This window comes from Lepus europaeus, chromosome 1 (genome assembly GCF_033115175.1).
Source record: "Lepus europaeus isolate LE1 chromosome 1, mLepTim1.pri, whole genome shotgun sequence".
In the NCBI taxonomy this organism is placed as follows: Eukaryota; Metazoa; Chordata; class Mammalia; order Lagomorpha; family Leporidae; genus Lepus; species Lepus europaeus.
This window is the reverse complement of record NC_084827.1, coordinates 175958832-175975447: the sequence shown is the minus strand read 5'-3', so window position 1 is coordinate 175975447 and position 16616 is coordinate 175958832. Positions and strand designations below refer to the sequence as shown.

The 16616-nt window shown below is 55.6% G+C and overlaps 1 protein-coding gene across 2 annotated transcripts in view; it reads right to left on the bottom strand.

Moving 5' to 3' along the window:
- The window catches only part of ARMC9 (armadillo repeat containing 9), a 121557-nt gene that overhangs the window by 41147 nt on the left and 63794 nt on the right, over positions 1 to 16616 (bottom strand). The window contains exons 16-17 of one of the 2 annotated variants that reach the window (XM_062193393.1): positions 15444 to 15518; positions 4949 to 5039 (exon numbers count right to left, since the gene is read on the bottom strand). In XM_062193393.1, coding sequence (XP_062049377.1) covers positions 4949 to 5039; positions 15444 to 15518 — 166 coding nt within the window. The remainder of the gene's footprint in view (positions 1 to 4948; positions 5040 to 15443; positions 15519 to 16616) is intronic. The other variant, XM_062193397.1, reaches the window with a different exon arrangement.

Below are 16616 nucleotides of genomic sequence, written 5' to 3'. Positions count from 1 at the left end.
CAGCCACAGCTGGGCCTCCCCCTAAGCAACTCTGTCTCCATTTTATCTGAACACACTTGGAGCAGCACGGGACAAGTACAGAGTGGCCAGTACATGATCTGAGGGACGGCAGGAGATGGAAAGTAAACTGCACCCTGCCAGCCAACACGCCACAGGTGTGAGTGCGCGGACTCCTTACGGCCACCTGCCACTCGGCGGGTCACGGGCAGGCAGGCGCAGAGCGGAGGCCCGGGACCTCCCCTGTGTCGTGTGAGTGCGTGGACTCCTTACGGCCACCTGCCACTCGGTGGGTCACGGGCAGGCAGGCGCAGAGCGGAGGCCCGGAACCTCCCCTGTGTCGTGTGAGTGCGTGGACTCCTTACGGCCACCTGCCACTCAGTGGGTCACGGGCAGGCAGGCGCAGAGCGGAGGCCCGGGACCTCCCCTGTGTCGTGTGAGTGCGTGGACTCCTTACGGCCACCTGCCACTCGGTGGGTCACGGGCAGGCAGGCGCAGAGCGGAGGCCCGGGACCTCCCCTGTGTCATGTGAGTGCGTGGACTCCTTACGGCCACCTGCCACTCGGTGGGTCACGGGCAGGCAGGCGCAGAGCGGAGGCCCGGGACCTCCCCTGTGTCGTGTGAGTGCGTGGACTCCTTACGGCCACCTGCCACTCGGTGGGTCACGGGCAGGCAGGCGCAGAGCGGAGGCCCGGGACCTCCCCTGTGTTGCGGCAGGGAAGCTTCCTGAAGGCTGTGGCTCTCGCTGGGACTTGAGGGTTCACACGGAGCAGTGAGTTAGCGGCTCAGTGGGGCTCACTACCTCTCCCCAGGGCTGCTGGGAGGACTGCGCGGTGCAGGGGGCCAGGTGCACTCTGGCATCACGCGCACGGCGGTGGCCTCCTCCTCCACGAAGCCTCCCCTGATCCCCGCTGAGCGGTCCTCCTTCCCTCCCTGGCACACTCAGCCCCTGATGGGCTCCCCACTCGTGGGTGCTCACTGCCTCGCCTGGGCGCCTCTCTCGGCTGCGGTGCTGAGCCCTGGGGACAGACCCTGGCTTCCTCGCCCGTGTCCCTGCTCCACCCTAACCAGCACGCGGCTCTGTTGGACGGATGACCTGAAAGCAGGAGATCAAGCAGGAAGCAAGGGAGGAGGGAACCAGAGGCCACAAGTGCAGAGGCTGTGGGCGGCAGGTGCACCTGCGTCTCATCAAACACCAAACCACCTCCAGGAGGGAATCCGCCCCCCACCCCGCCTTGACGGCCCATTCCAGAGGGCAGGCCTCCACCTCGCCAGGGCTTGCACGTCTGTCGCCATACCATCCGTGGAACATTCCAGAACGCAACTCTTCAGCCACGAGGCTGTTAACATCATTCTGCATTTTGGCTGAAGTTTAAATAGCTAACTTCTGGGCCCTGCCCCAGGAACAGCAAACGTCACTCCCCCGGCGGGAAGAGCCCTTCACGACGACGGTGCGGCCACTGTCACCAGTTAGAATCTCTCGCTCTCAAACAGGGAATCCTTTCTCTAGACTCTTGGCCATTTTGTCAGGCTACAGAGCACCCAGCCACATGCCTGGTCCCCCCTTCCTGTCCCCACAACCTCCCATCTCTTGCCTCAGACTCACCCCACCACCCCTGACAACTCAGCCCTGGGGACAGAAGACCCCCTTGGTGGGCTGGCTGTGTCCACACTGTTCCCTGGTGTGGTGCACACCCCACAGGTGCCCCCTCTGACAATGACAGGACCCAGGCTGGCGCCTGCCCTCTCCCCAGGGACCAGCCAGGGTCTGCTGCTTCCCTTGCTGCGCACTGGAGGTGAGGCCTGGGCCGGAGCCAGAGCCAAAGCTCCCGCTGCTGCCTGTGCACCTGCTGGACCGGCGTCGCCGGCTGGAACGCCCCTTTCGGCTTCCCCAAGGCACTCGCCCCTCGCCTGCGGGGTTAGGGTCCTAAAGTACATTTGAAATTTTGTACTCGAAGACCTTGAAACTGCACTGGAATTCCAGTGCTGCAGGAACAGGACTGGAAGAGAGCCCACGGGCACCCACGTTCACCAAAACGTGACAGTCAGTCCTGTAAGACGGCGGTGGCGTCTGAGTCTGGGAAAGCAGCGCCGATCCACATGCTGCCGTCGGCTTCCACGTGAGGAGGAAGACGGCACGGGGGCCAGCACCATGGCCTGAGAAGCCAACATCCCATGTGGGCACTGGTTCAAGTTCCGGTTGCTCCGCTTCTGATTCAGCTCCCGGTTAATGCAGAAGGCAGGTTAACGCAGATGACCCAAGACCTCGGGCCCCTGCCACCTATGTGGGAGACCCAGATGGAATTTTCTGGTTCCTGGCTTTGGGTTGGTACAGCCCCTGCTATTGCAGCCATTTGGAGTGAATTGACAGAAGATCTCTTCTCTCTCATCCCCTGTAACTCAGCCTTTCTTTTTCTTTCTTTTTTTTTTTTCTTTTTGTACTTATTTGACAGGTAGAGTTATAGACGAGAGAGAGAGAGAGAGAGAGAAAAGTCTTTCTTCCATTGGTTCACACCCTAAATGGCTGCTACAGCTGGAACTGTGCCGATCCGAAGCCAGGAGCCAGGTGCTTCCTCCTGGTCTCCCACACAGGTGCAGGGCCCAAGCACTTGGGTCATCCTCCACCGCCCTCCTGGGCCACAGCAGAGAGCTGGACTGGAAGAGGAGCAGCCGGGACTAGAACCGGCATCCATGTGGGATGCCAGCGCCACAGGCAGAGGATTAACCAAGTGAGCCACGGTGCTAGCCCCGTAACTCAGCCTTTCAATAAACAAATCTTTTTTAAAAAAATAAAGACTGGATGAAGGCACGCCGGGGCTCCCCCTCCTGGGTTCCACTCTGCACTCAGCTGTGTGTGAGCACATGTGCCTCTGGCCCTCCAGCGACTTCTGAATCTTGCTCAGAGCAGCAGACCCCTGGGTAATCGGCCCTGGACGCACAGAGTAACTTAGATGCTTGAGCCAAGGAAGCAGGCGTGGAGGCCCCTCTGTCTCACCCACACCTCACTGTACCGCATGTGTGTGTGTGTGTGCACGCGCGCAGGGGGGCGGGTTCTGCCACGACAGCTTCCTAACACACACCTTACAGGGCGTAAGCTGCCTCCTTCTTGGCACGAGGACCCAGGGACCTGGTTTATGTAGCACAGAGATGTCTCCCGGGCAGCAAAGCAAAGGGGGCCGTGCAGCCTGCTTCCCGACAGCCAGGGGGGTACATGCGGCTGCGCTACAGAAACCCACCCCCGGACGGGATTCCGAAGGGGCAGACAAGCCCTGCCTGGGAGCGAGGGCTCTGCTGAGCAGGAGGGAGCAGACAGGCAGGGGAGCGGGGAGCAACCTCAGGATGAAGCTGGATTCTGCTTCACTTTCTGTTGTGCCAGAACGAGGCTCAGAGCCACAAACGAAGCTGCTGCAGCAAAGCTGTGCTCCTTGCCTACACCTGCTCCGTAAAAACCACACAAGGGGAGGCCCAGACGGGCACCGGGCCTAACAGAACCAGATTCCAAAGCCCCAGCTGCCCCTCCAGCTGCCTCCCCAGGAACCCTCACTTCTGCATCCCAGGCCGGGATGCTCCACCTTGGCTGCCTGACGGTATCAACAAGTGGCTTTAAAAGCTCCCCTCTCTTGGAGACCCCGGTTCCACTCATGTGGGGTGTGGGGCACTGTGCAGAGGGGTTGTAAATCTCCGCAGGTGGCCGCACTGTGTAGCCCAGGTCGCGAACCGCGAGCCGCCCCTGGGCTTCTGACGCCTCTCTTTTGGTGGGCTTTGGTCAAGCGGCTCTCTCATGAGTAAAGATCGGGAGGTTCATCCCAGCCTTTCACTCTAAGTGCCCCTGGACTTGAGATGTGGACTGTGGGTGTCAGGGACGGCTGTGGAGGGGCAGAAGGAATGAACTTGGCCCCCAGGAGTAGCGGCACCGGGGACCTTGGGCAAGTGAGTCCACAGAAAGAGCCAGGGTGTCCCCGCCAAGCCTGCCCCATCCAAGGCTTCCCTGGCCTTCCTCGCCTGATTATGGGATGCGGTTGTCATGGTAACGGCAGGAGGCAGACAGGTAGGGGGTTGCAGTGCCTCCTCCCATGCTGCCAGTTGGGGTGGATGCATGTCCGAGGGAGGAGGATGACTTTCCTATAGCGGTGTGAGAAACTCTGGCTCCTGTCCTCGTTATCTGGTCCCAGGGCCGTGGAGAGGCTGCCCTTGCTCCGGGAGGAGGAAAGAGGGGCCACAAACAGAAAACCAACATGGCTGGGGCAGGGTTCCGTCCTTACGCTTCAGTTTTTGCTGACCGTACACCTCCGGCGTGGTATGAAGTTGTCAGCCCCTGGACCTCTGCCCTGACTACAGGCTGGGCTGCTGTGGGGGCCCCTGGGTCTTCTCACCTCCCTAAAGGCCCCTGATGGCTCCCGAGATGCGAGAACCACACTGAATACACCTTCCCCTCCCTTCCTCCCTGCGACCCGGACACCTGCCCCACAGCTGCCCCGTAGGAGAGCGCATCTTCCTCACAGTCCCATTTTAAGTAACAAAAGCTAACTGCTCGCCCGTGACCGATCAGCATGTCTGTTCAACAGACGATGGGGCTAAGCTCAGAGAGGAAGGAAGTCGCTGACCACCAGCCCGAAGCAGCCAAGCTTCCTGTCGTAGCAGCCTGCTGCTGAGCGGCCTTGGTCCTGACCCCCTGCGGGCAGACCCCACAGAGCGGGCGGCCGGCCCTCCCTAGCCTCCCCCAGCCCCTCGCTCTGTTAAAAGTCCTCCTGCTAATGTGCAAATCGGGAAGAGCACACAGGAGACGCAAGGGATCTGCTTGTGCCCCACGACTGCCGCTGGCCTCCTGGGTCAACCTGGCTCCCCTCTCGGGTGAGTGATGGCATCGATCAAGCCCTCTGGGGAGGCCCGGGGGTCTCTGGCACACGGGAACACGCTGAAGGCAGCTCGCAGGTGCTCGCGCGGAACTGACCGGAGTTCAGCTGCTTGATGATGAACTCGATCTGTCGGATCATTTCGGCGTTGCCTTCTTTGACGAAGCAGCGCAAGATGTCCTCCATCCCCTGGAAGCAGGGCAGAGGGTCACGGTCAACGTGTCAGTGTCAGGGACGCCGCTTCCCAAGGCGGGTACTTTCCATCTAACCTAACTCTTCTTAGGGGAAGGGGGAGGATCTGGTCAGCACCCACCCTTGTGCCCTGAGCTGCGGCGATACGCTGTGTTCTGTGAGCTGACGTCTTTCCTGGGGCCTCCCTAAGTTTGTACGCTGATCTCTGGATTTCAGGGCCAAGCAGTCTTTGCAAAGTGAAGTCATATGTTTAAAAAGAAAGAAATGAGCAGAACGGGGCCTCTTGTTAAATAGCTGTCCTGCAAGCCCACCGAAGGGGCTATAAAGTCATTACACTCACTCTGTGCTGGCTCTTTGGCTATATACGCTGCAATATCGGCCAACGGGGAAACCCAGAGGTGAGTCACCGCCGGGGGCACAGGCTCCGGCTCCTGGGCCTCTCCTTTCCGGGCCGGGTGTGAGGGAGGGTGCGTGGCTGCAGCCAACGAGCCTTTGCTGCGGATCTAATGTGGAGCCCCCGCCGGCGGAAGCGGAGTTCGGAGGTGCTGGCAGAGAGCTGGATCTGGTGGTGGACAGCTGACCAGGCTGTGCCCAAAACCTGTCCCGGCCCACCCAGTTCCACAGTCCCCCAGGCCTCTCTCCGAGAAGCCCCGTTTGCAGTCGGCAGCTCTAACGGAAGTGCAGCAGCACCAAGCAAAGCTGCAAACGTGGGGAATTCTTAGCACCCAAGGCAGATTTCGGATGAGAAAGGTCAAATCAAGATTATAATAATTATGGCCTATTAATGGCTGATCTGTACAGTGATCTGCCCTCAAGGAGACCCAACAGGCCAGTCCACTGCAGTGGCTTTCAATGTGGTAAGCCTGGGCTTCAGCAGAAGTCAGCTTGTGAAGAGCCCTGGCAGCTCTGCCAAGAGTTGGATCACTGGAAATGGACCTGCCCTGGAGTCGAAGGATGCCCAGGTCAGAGCCACAGATCTTATTGGCTCTAAGCTGAAAAGCCCTTCACTCAGCCCAACTTCCAAAGTGACACTGCAGCTGAGGGTGTGGTCAAGTAGGGTCAGCAACATTGCAGGCAGAACTGTAAATTTCTTGTTAGAGATGCCACCTGCCTTTACCTGGCCAGCTCTCCTCCCAGGCCAGCCAAGTAATGAAAGTCAACAGAGTGCCTTCCCCTAGGAGGTTCACACCTCCCTTAGGATATACCCCATGTGAAGAGATAGATAGGTCTGGGCCTCTGAATTTACAAGGCCTAAAGCCCACCAGATTATTATCAAGCCCCTTCTATCAGGTTCTATTTGCCTCTCAATCAGAAAACTTAATTGTAGCTTAGACTGCACCTTTCTTAGCTCCTCTAATAATGACTCTGTCCTTTGTTCTAGGCCCTGTCTAGTGCACTTGGGCCTCATTCCTTTGTAATCATAACCTCTACTCTACCACCAATGGCTCTACTCCCAACATGTGTGTACTGATGGTCCTCTTCCCCACTTAATGCTGTATAATTGTTCAAACCTGGTAAATGCCACTCTTAGGATCATTGGTTACTATCCTCTGTCTTTTATGACCTTGTCTAAATATGATCAGAGTCGGCAAACTTGGAAGGCTTCCATAGCCTTGGCAACTCATGACGACAGCCTAGGGTGGTTACTGGCGCCATAAACTAGAGTGTCAATTTGTTGGGTCAACAACAGGAGCCACTGTGCACTTGCTCCTCATGTGGGATCTCTGTCCTTAATGTGCTGTCCATTGTGATTTAATGCTATAACTAGTACTCAAACAGTATGTTTCACTTTGTGTTTCTATGTGGGTGCAAACTGTTGAAATCTTTATACTAAATTGATCTTCTGTATATAAAGAGAATTGAAAATGAATCTTGATGCAAATGGAAGGGGAGAGGGAGCGGGAGAGGGGAGGGTTGTGGGTGGGAGGGAAGTTATGGGGGGGGAAGCCATTGTAATCCATAAGCTGTACACTGGAAATTTATATTCATTAAATAAAAGTTAAAAAAAAATAATTATAATTTAGATTGGAATCCCAGCTCCCCCATGAATTAACCATATCACTTTACTCCAATGACAACTTTACCCAGCCTATTTCTTCAACTATCAAAGGTGCAAGGCCGGCGCCGCGGCTCACTGGGCTGATCCTCTGCCTGTGGCACCGGCACCTCAGGTTCTAGTCCCGGTCAGGGCGCCAGTTCTGTCCCGGTTTCTCCTCTTCCAGTCCAGCTCTCTGCTGTGGCCCGGGAAGGCAGTGGAGGATGGCCTGGGTCCTTGGGCCCTGCACTCACATGGGAGACCAGGAGGAAGCACCTGGCTCCTGGCTTTGGATCAGCGCGGTGCGCCGGCCACAACATGCCGGCTGTGGTGGCCACTTGGGGAGTGAACCAACGGAAGGAAGACCTTTCTCTCTGTCTCTCTCTCTATCTAACTCTGTCTGTCAAAAAAAAAAAAAAAAAAAGGTGCATGACTACTTGAGTTTATACGAGGTTATTAAAAACATCAACAACTGGGCTTTGGCCACTTGGATACCTGCATCACGATATGCTGAACTGTACCTGCTAGGCCTGTGCGTCTGGCTATTTGCAAATCAGACCTAAACACCTAGCACCTCGTCCAACGCCAGGCACATGGCACTCGCTCAGCGAATGGTCACTGTGCTTGACATATCCAGAAGTGGTCTGTGGCCCGGGAGATCTGGTAGTCCAGGGAATAAAACCAGGCTTGCGGGAAGGATTTGGGCAGAGCCTTTGAGAACCGGGCCGTCTAGCTGGGAGGCAGAGCAGGGCGGCCCACGGAGGCGGCCAGGCAGGGGTGCTCGGGCTGGGGGAAGGGCTCTGCAGAGGCACCCTTGGGTCAGGGAGGAGCGACCAGGGAGCACACAGGCAGCAGCGCCCAGGCTCCTGGGGCACCGGCCAGACAACTGCCTTGTCCTACACAGAGACCGCCTCGAACCAGTGACGCCTCGGCCCTTCACTGCTCAGAGAGCTGAATCCCTTCCCGCGTCTCCATCCCCACCCTGGGGGAAGGAGCGTCATCAGGCACAGGTGTGTGACGAGCCCTCCAGCGCCACCAAGTCAGCCCCACGACTCTGGGGCTGTCAGGCGGGACGACACAACCACGCACTCCGCTCCACACAACCACGCACTCTGCTCCACACAACCACGCACTCCGCTCCCCTCGACCCCTCCTCCGCTGGCGCCACTCTCGCAGGCAATTTCTGCTCATCTGTCTGAAGACCTTTCCGCTCTTGTACCCTTTCTTTCACGCACTTCTAACCCAGCTGTTACTGAGGGGGAAAAACCATAAACTCCTTCTCTGTAAGCAGGAGGACTGTTTGCAGATGCTTCCGGTGAGAAATTCCGCTTATTTTCTAGAAGCACCTACATTCGGTAATGTTTAATCTAAACTATAGATCTTTACAGTAAGTCATAAAATTGCAAGAATAACTTTTCCTGGAAGCAGCAGTTGTCACGTCAGATAATTCAGGAGGATGGAAAGGGCAGTTTCAGCTCAGTGCACGACACGAGAACACAGTGGCGTTCAAAGAACAAAGAAGGAACTCGCACATCTGTCAGCTGGTTACGACTGAACACAGACACAGGCTGAGTATCCCTTCTCCAAAGCCCATGGGCTACAAAAGCCCCCAGAACCAGAGACCCTGAACAAAAAGAACAAAGCAGGAGGTACTATGCTACCTGGCGTTAAAATATATTACAGAGCTACACCAATTAAAACAGCTTGGTATGTGTGTAAAAACAGCTCCACAGACCAATGGAACAGAACAGAGACCCTCAACGTAAGTCCACACATCTACAACCAACTGATTTTTGGTTTTGTTTTGTTTTGTTTTTTAAGATAATTCACTTATTTATATGAGAGGTAGAGTTACAGGCAGTGAGAGGAAGAGACAGAGAGAATCTCTGGTTCAGTCCCCAAATGGCCACAATGGCCAGAGCTGAGCTGGGTCAAAGCCAGGAGCAAGAGCTTCTGGGTCTCCCATGTGGGTGCCAGGGCCCAAGCACTTGGGTCATCTTCCATGCTTTCCCAGGCCATAAGCAGAGAGCTGCCACAGCACTGGTCCCAACAACTGATCTTTGACAAAGGTGCTATTGATATGCATTGGAAAAAGGACAATCTTTTTTTTATTTTATTGTTTTTTATTTTTTTTTTCTTATTTTTTGACAGGCAGAGTGGACAGTGAGAGAGAGAGACAGAGAGAAAGGTCTTCCTTTTTGCCGTTGGTTCACCCTCCAATGGCCGCCATGGCCGGTGCGCTGCAGCCGGCGCATCGCGCTGATCCGAAGGCAGGAGCCAGGTGCTTCTCCTGGTCTCCCATGGGGTGCAGGGCCCAAGCACTTGGGCCATCCTCCACTGCAATTCCGGGCCACAGCAGAGAGCTGGCCTGGAAGAGGGGCAACCGGGACAGAATCCGGCGCCCCGACAGGGACTAGAACCCGGTGTGCTGGCGCCGCTAGGCGGAGGATTAGCCTGTTGAGCCACGGCGCCGGCCCAAGGACAATCTTTTCAATAAACAGTGCTGGGACAATTGGGTGTCCACATGCAGAATGAAACCAGACCCCGTCTCTCACTACATACAAAATAAATTCAAATGGGTTAAAAACCTGAATGTAAGGCCTGAAATACTGAAACCAGAAGACAAGGAGAAGGCCTGTGGGACACTGGAATGGGCATGGATTTTCTGAATCTGACCTCAAAAGGCAGGAACAAAAGCAAAAAAGAGAAAACGGACTGCATCCCACGACAGCACTTCTGCGGGGCCCAGCACTGTGGCAGCGAGTAAGCTGCCGCCTGCAGCGCCAGCATCCCACACGGGCACTGGTTCTCGTCCCGGCTGCCCCACTTCCAACCCAGCTCCCTGCTAATGGCCTGGGAAAAGCAGCAGAGATGGCCCAAGCGCTTGGTGTGGGAGACTTGGATGAAACTCCTGGCTCTTGGCTTTGGCCTCGCCCAGTCGTGGCCACTGTGGGCATCTGGGGAGTGAATCAGCAGATAGAAATGTACTGTGTCTTCCAGTCTCTCTCCTTCTTGATCTGTAACTATGACTTTCGAATAAATAAATATTCAAAAACAAATAAGAGCTTCTGAAGAGCAAAGGAAACAACGAAGAGACAACCTACAGAATGGGAGAAGAAATTTACAAGCCATACATCTCACAAGGGGTTAATACCCAGAAAATATAAGGAACTCAAATTCAAAAGCAAAAAACCCAAACATTTAAAAATGGGCAGCAGAGCCAGCCATTTCTCCAACAAAGACGTACAAACGGCCAACAGGGACATGGGAAAAAGCGCTCAGCATCACTCATCGTAAGGGGAATGCAAATCAGAAAACCGCAGTGAGACGTCACACGGCCATGACCAGCACGAGCAACCACTGTCAGAGACAGGAGAACAAGCGTCGGCGAGGACGTGTACTGGTGGGCACGTGAGTCTGCACAGCCATGGCGGAAAACGGCATGCAGGTTCCTCAAAAAACCCAACTCCCTCACGGCCCGGCAGGCCCACTCCTCGGTATACGCCCAAGGGAGAGGACATCAGCCTGTCCAAGAGACACCTGCACGCCACGTGTAGTGCAGCACTGGTCCCACAGCCAGGGGGCGGGAGCAATCAGTGTCCATCCGGTGACGAGTGGGTTCTTTAAAAACGGGAACACACACAGCGCGATGCCACCCGGCCATGAAAAAAGATGACATCATGTCACCTGCAGTGACGTGGACGCGACGCGAACTAGGCCGAGCACGAAGCACAGAAAGACAAGGACCACACAATCTCTCCCAGACATGGAGCCCCAGGAGAGGTGATTCCTAGAAAGTACAAGTCAAACAGGGGCTGGCGCTGTGGCGCAGCAGGTTAAGGCCCCAGCCTGCAGCGTCAGCATCCCATACGGGCGCCGGTTCGAGTACTGGCTACTACTCTTCTAATCCAGCTCTCTGCTGTTGGCCTGGGAAAGCAGTAGAGGATAGCCCAACTCCTTGGGCCCTGAACCCGCATGGGAGACCTGGAGGAAGCTCCTGGCTCCTGGTTTTGGGTCAGCTCAGCTCTGGCTGTTGCAGTCATTTGGGGAGTGAACCAGTGGAATGGAAGACCTTTCTCTTTCTCTCTCTCTCTCTGGCTCTACCTCTCTCTGTGACTCTTTCAAATAAATAAAATAATTCTTAAAAGAAAAAAAAAAGAAGTCAAAAGGTTGGCTAACGGCTGTCAGGTGACAGTGAGACAGGAGTGAGAGGTTCTGGGGCTCTGCACAGCAGGGTGACAGCAGATGATCCAACGTGCTGGGCATTTCTCCATAAGCAAAACACAAGCATGGAGATTTACCATGAAGAAACATTAAACATCTGAAGAGAGAAACATATTTACCCTGACTGCACGTTATGCAATGTACACAGGTACCAAAACATCACTCAGTACTCCGTAAGTGTGTGCAATTTCCCTGTGTTAAAATTAGAAGGAAAAAAAGAACCACTAAAACAAAATGCTTGCGACCAGAAGTGTCTTGGAATTTTTTTTTTTTTTTCAGATTTCGGAATATTTACATTACACAATGAGCTCTCTTGGGGAGGGGCCCAAGTTGACACCCAAGATTCACCCAGCCCTCTGGAGAGGGTGCTGGGGGGAGCCCCGGGCCCCGAGGACAGCCCCACGCAGGGCCTTGGCCCCTGCGCTCTCAGGGGCTCCAGCAGCCTTGATGCTCAGCAGAGCACCTGGGCCGCCCCAGCCCTGGACGCCAGGGGAGAACCCAGGCCGCCAGCGCCGCCAGGCCCAGGTGCGGGAGGCTCGGGCAGCGGGCAGGAGGGCAGCCCTGTTTATCTCATCGCTCCCCAGCCCCAGACCTCGGCGGTCTCTTAAAGGTCAGCGGGCTCCAGGGACCTCATTTCTCTCCCACTCCCTCCTACCTCACTACCGCAAGAGCAGGGCAACAGCATTTGGTAATACAATTTTTATGTATATTCTGTCATTTCCCATAAGCACGTGAATGTTGGACACATGACGACACACTCTGCTTTTACCCCCATTATACAGTGACATTTTCCACATTGCCTCATGCTGCCTTTCCTATTTAGCATCCTCAAAGGCTTTCAATGCTCTGGGCAGAAGAACACAATTTGATCAGCAAGCCCTCTCTGGCTGGACACGCACGGGCTTCCAGCGTTTCCGCGGGTAGAACAGCCGAGACGAGGACCGTCACACCAGGGCCCTTCTTCCCTCATCACCAACCGCAGGAGAGCCGGTCGGGCCAAGACGGACGTTTTCTGGTTTTGTTCTTCAAATATCTGGCCCAGCTGCGGCCCATGGTACCAACGCCGCAGGGCCCGAGGACGTGAGCCGTGGCTGCTGCCTGAGCAGACGTTAGGGGGCTGCGGCTGCGGCTGATGCTGTCCAGTTGCCTTGTTTATCAGTCAGCATCCCGGGCCTTGTCTGTTGCTAAGCAACAGCACACAACCCAGACTGTGCCAAGCAGATGCCCCGACGTGAGTCCCAGAGGCTCTATCAGCCTAAAAACCTCCCTGAGGACGGAAGTGGGGTGAGGGAAGCCTTGGGGTTAGACCAGTCTCTCTGTGGCCACAATCATCCCTTTGGAACCACTTTTTCTTTTAATGGTGTACAGTATACCACTTATCTTTTTTTAAAAGATTTATTTATTTATTTGAAAGTCAGAGTTACATACAGAGAGAAGGAGAGGCAGAGAGAGGTCTTCCATCCGCTGGTGGAACCCCTCTCATGAATGTAGTTAAACAGGCAGCTGCCTAGGGCTGTGTCGCAAAGTTTTCCCCACTCAGGCTGAGACGGCTAGGGGGTCAGCTTAGGATTTTCTGAAAAGTTTTATTTAATTTTTATTTCTCTGAAAGGCAGAGTCAGACAGAGGGAAAGATGTTCCAGCCACTGGTCATTCCCTAGAGGGCCCCAATGGCCCGGGCTGGGCCAGGCTGAAGCCAGGAGCCAGGAGCTTCATGTGGGTCCCCCCCATGGCTGCAGGGGCCCAAGCACTGGGCCCATCTTCCACTGCCTTCCCAGGTGCATGAGCAGGGAGCTGGACTGGAAGAGGAGCAGCTGGGACTCAGAACAGACGCCTACACGGGATGCCGCTGCTGCAGGCGCTGGCCCCCGCTTGGGGTTTTGACCCCTGTTGAAATGCCTCAGAGAAGCCTCCAGTTTTTCTTTGTTTTGTTTTTGAAACGATTCTTTCTTAGACCCATAGGTTACTTAGGGAGGTGTGGCCCCAGGACCCCGCCCCCTGGCCTCCTGTTCCTGGGTGGCCCTTTCCCCACGGTGCTGGTCAGTGCCACCAACAGCCCGGCAGTGACGGATGCCACTTCTGCGAATAGGACCTGCAGGACACTGCAGCTCCCACCTGGCTCCCTCCGGGATCCCTCGCTCAGGGAGCCACCTTGTGCAGCGAGGAGAGGTGGTGCCCAGCCAACAGCCACGAGCTGGGGCCTCGGGCTCCAGGCACTTGAGTGAGCTTGGACACGGATCCTCCAGGCCTGGTCCGCGGCTAGCCGCTGCCCTGACCGACCTCCCCCACAGCCCGAGACACTGAGTCGGGCCGCCCAGCTATCTGCTCTTGTGTGCCTGCCCACAGAAACTAAGAAATCACCTAAAAACTTTGTGAGCCACCACCGTGTCGGGGCGAGCTGTGATGCAGAACAGGTAACCAGTGCGGGGCTGTCTGATCTCCAAACTCTGAGGGCTTCCTGGCTACTTCCCTGCTAGGCTTGGTTTTCACCCGACTTCATCACGTGGCCCTTTGTTCTGCGCCATTCTCCCTCTCCTCTTCTCAGACCTCCTGCTACGGCCATGCAGCCCCTTCCTTCCGCTGCCTGGGCCAGGAAGGAGAAAGGTGGAAGGAGGGGCCTGCACCTGCGTGTGACTTTCCCTGCCCGGCCGCTGTCCCTCCCACGCCCCCAGCCTCTGCCTCCACGCTGCCTCCTTCACCTAATGACCACAGTGCAGAACTGAGTCTCATTTATCTTCTCCTGCTCTGTACAGAAAAGGCAGACTTCTGATTCAAAACCAGCAGGGGGCCAGCGCTGTGCTGCTGCGACGTAAAGCCCTGGTCTGCAGTGCTGGCATTCCATACAGGCGCCGGTTCAAGTCCCGGCTTCTCCACTTCTGATCCAGCTCTCTGCTATGCCCTGGGAAAGCAGTAGAAGATGGCCCAAGTGCTTGGGCCCCTGCACCCATGTGGGAGACTGGGAAGAAGCTCCTGGCTCATGGCTTCAGATTGGTACAGCTCCGGCTGTTGCAGCCATTTGGGGAGTGAACTAACGGAAGCAAGACCTCTCTCTCTGTCTCTCCCTCTGTAACTCTACCTCTCAAATAAATAAATTTTTAAAAATCTTAAAAAAACAAATAAATAAATCTTCAAAAAAAGTAGTAGGTAGTTGAGTTCCATTGTCTAGTGTGATCACATGGAATGGGTTTTAAATAAGTCTTTATCTCTGACATAACTGTATTTATTGTAAAAAGACTTATTTATTCATTTGAAAGGCAGAATGAAAGAGGGAGAGAGAGAGAAACCAATCTTCCATCCTCTGGTTCACTCCCCAAATGCATGCAACAGCCAGTGCTGAGGCAGGACAAAGCCAGGAGCCAGGAACTCATTCCAGGCCCCCACATGAAGGGCAGGAGCCCAAGGACTCGAGCCATCCTCTGATGCCTCCCAGGCGCATCAGCAGGGAGCTGGCTCAGAAGAGGGGCAGCCGGGACTCCAACCAGGCACTCTGACACGGAACGGGAGCTCAACCCGCTGCGTAACCAGAAGATTTAGCAATTCTTAGAAGTTACCAAAATCCATCACAGAAACATTGTGCCGGTCTCATCTCAGTGGGAGTTTCGCCTGTGCTTTGCCTGTGGAAGTCACTTAATCCTTTCCCCGCAGCATCTAATTCTCACTCTGTGAACCCGGTTCCGCGTGGTGAGCGGATAAAGAATAAAACAGCAGTAGTCTCGTGGTTACATCTAGAAACGCCTGTCCCGCTGTAGTAAGCCACGAGGCACCTGAGTTTTACTTTATTTTTCCAAGTGTAAGTACTAAAGCAAACATGCTAAATCAAACCCCTCCCCGGCCCAGTCCAACGCTCGGCAGCTTTGAAACCCTCATCAGCTCTGCTGTTCCACTGGCGGCCACCAGAGTGTCCCCAGCTTTGCAAAAATAAACCCTGGGGCTCTTACTTGTACCGGAGTTAGGGATCCCTTAAGAATCTGACGGAAGGTACGGGCACTCTCTCTAGGAACCACACACACGTACTTCGTGTGTAATTTCAGGGCATTCGTAAACTCTCTGCATGCTTCCACGGGGTCCAGCCACGGCAGCCCCCGCCCTAACAGCTCTGGACACGCCCACGGTGGAGCAGCCCCATTTCTCAAGCACACCCTTACCATGGCTCGCGCCTCCTCGCGGATGGAGGGGACAGAGAGGATGCTGTAGAGAGCGCCGTTCACGTAGGGCTGGATCTGCGAGGGGAGAGGAAACACCATCAGCGCGTCTGCAGGACACCAGGCTTCCAACAATCTGGCCAGTGGACCGGGCAGCAGGACTCTGCCCGCCTCCAAGACGCAGGTTTCCCAATGACCGGCATCCCCACTGCAGGTCCCAGGGACAGCCGCAGCCGAGAGCCCAACGCCAGACTCGCCAGCCCTCCCGGGCTTCCTCCGGCTGCATTTCATTGGTCTCCTTTCCCTGTCAATCCAACTCTGCACGCCCCGCCCACCTCAGTCACACAGGCCAGGAACTCTCAAGTCACTGCTGTTACTGTTACTCTGCAAGCTGTCTTTGAAAGGAACTCTTCATTTTTTAAAATACAAACTATTTACTTATTTTTTTAATTTGAAAGGCAGAGATGCGGAGAGAGGCAGGAAGACAGACAAAAGGGAGATTTTCCGTCTGCTGGTTCACTCCCGACTGCCCACAGTGGTCAAGGTTGAGCCAGGCTAAAGACAGGAGCCCCGGCTCCTTCCGGGTTTCCCATATTGGTGGCAGGGAGCCGAGGACCAGAGCCACCACTGCTGGCCCCCAGGGTGTGCATCAGCAGGAAGCCGGGACTGGGAGCTGGGACCTGAACCCAGGCACTGGACAGGGGTGCAGGTGTCCTGCGCAGTGTGCTGTGCCAAACGCCTGTCCCAGAGGGAGCCACCCTTCTCCATATCCACTGCCACTGTGCCTTGCTCAGACGCCAGCGTGCACGACCCAGGTCACGGCAAATCTCCAAGTTGGTCTCTCCACACTCGACATTCGCCCTTTCACTCAGCCATCACCACCAAAATTCTACTACAGATCCCTCTCCTCCCCATCTCAGACACCTCCCACAGGCCCCAGCTGCACAGTCCTAGCTCCTTGTACAGCACCCAGGACCCCTCCATGAAGCCCAAACCGCACTCAAGGGACCCCCCCCCCCAACAAGGTTGTCTCACGCCTCGGCCTGGGTGCCCACTGTCCACCTCACTGGAATCACTCTTTCCACAGCCTCATGGTATCTCCCAGAAGCTTCTCTGGACGCCTCCAGACAGGACGCTCACATCTGCTTCCTGTACATCCTTCCCCTACTGTCCCAG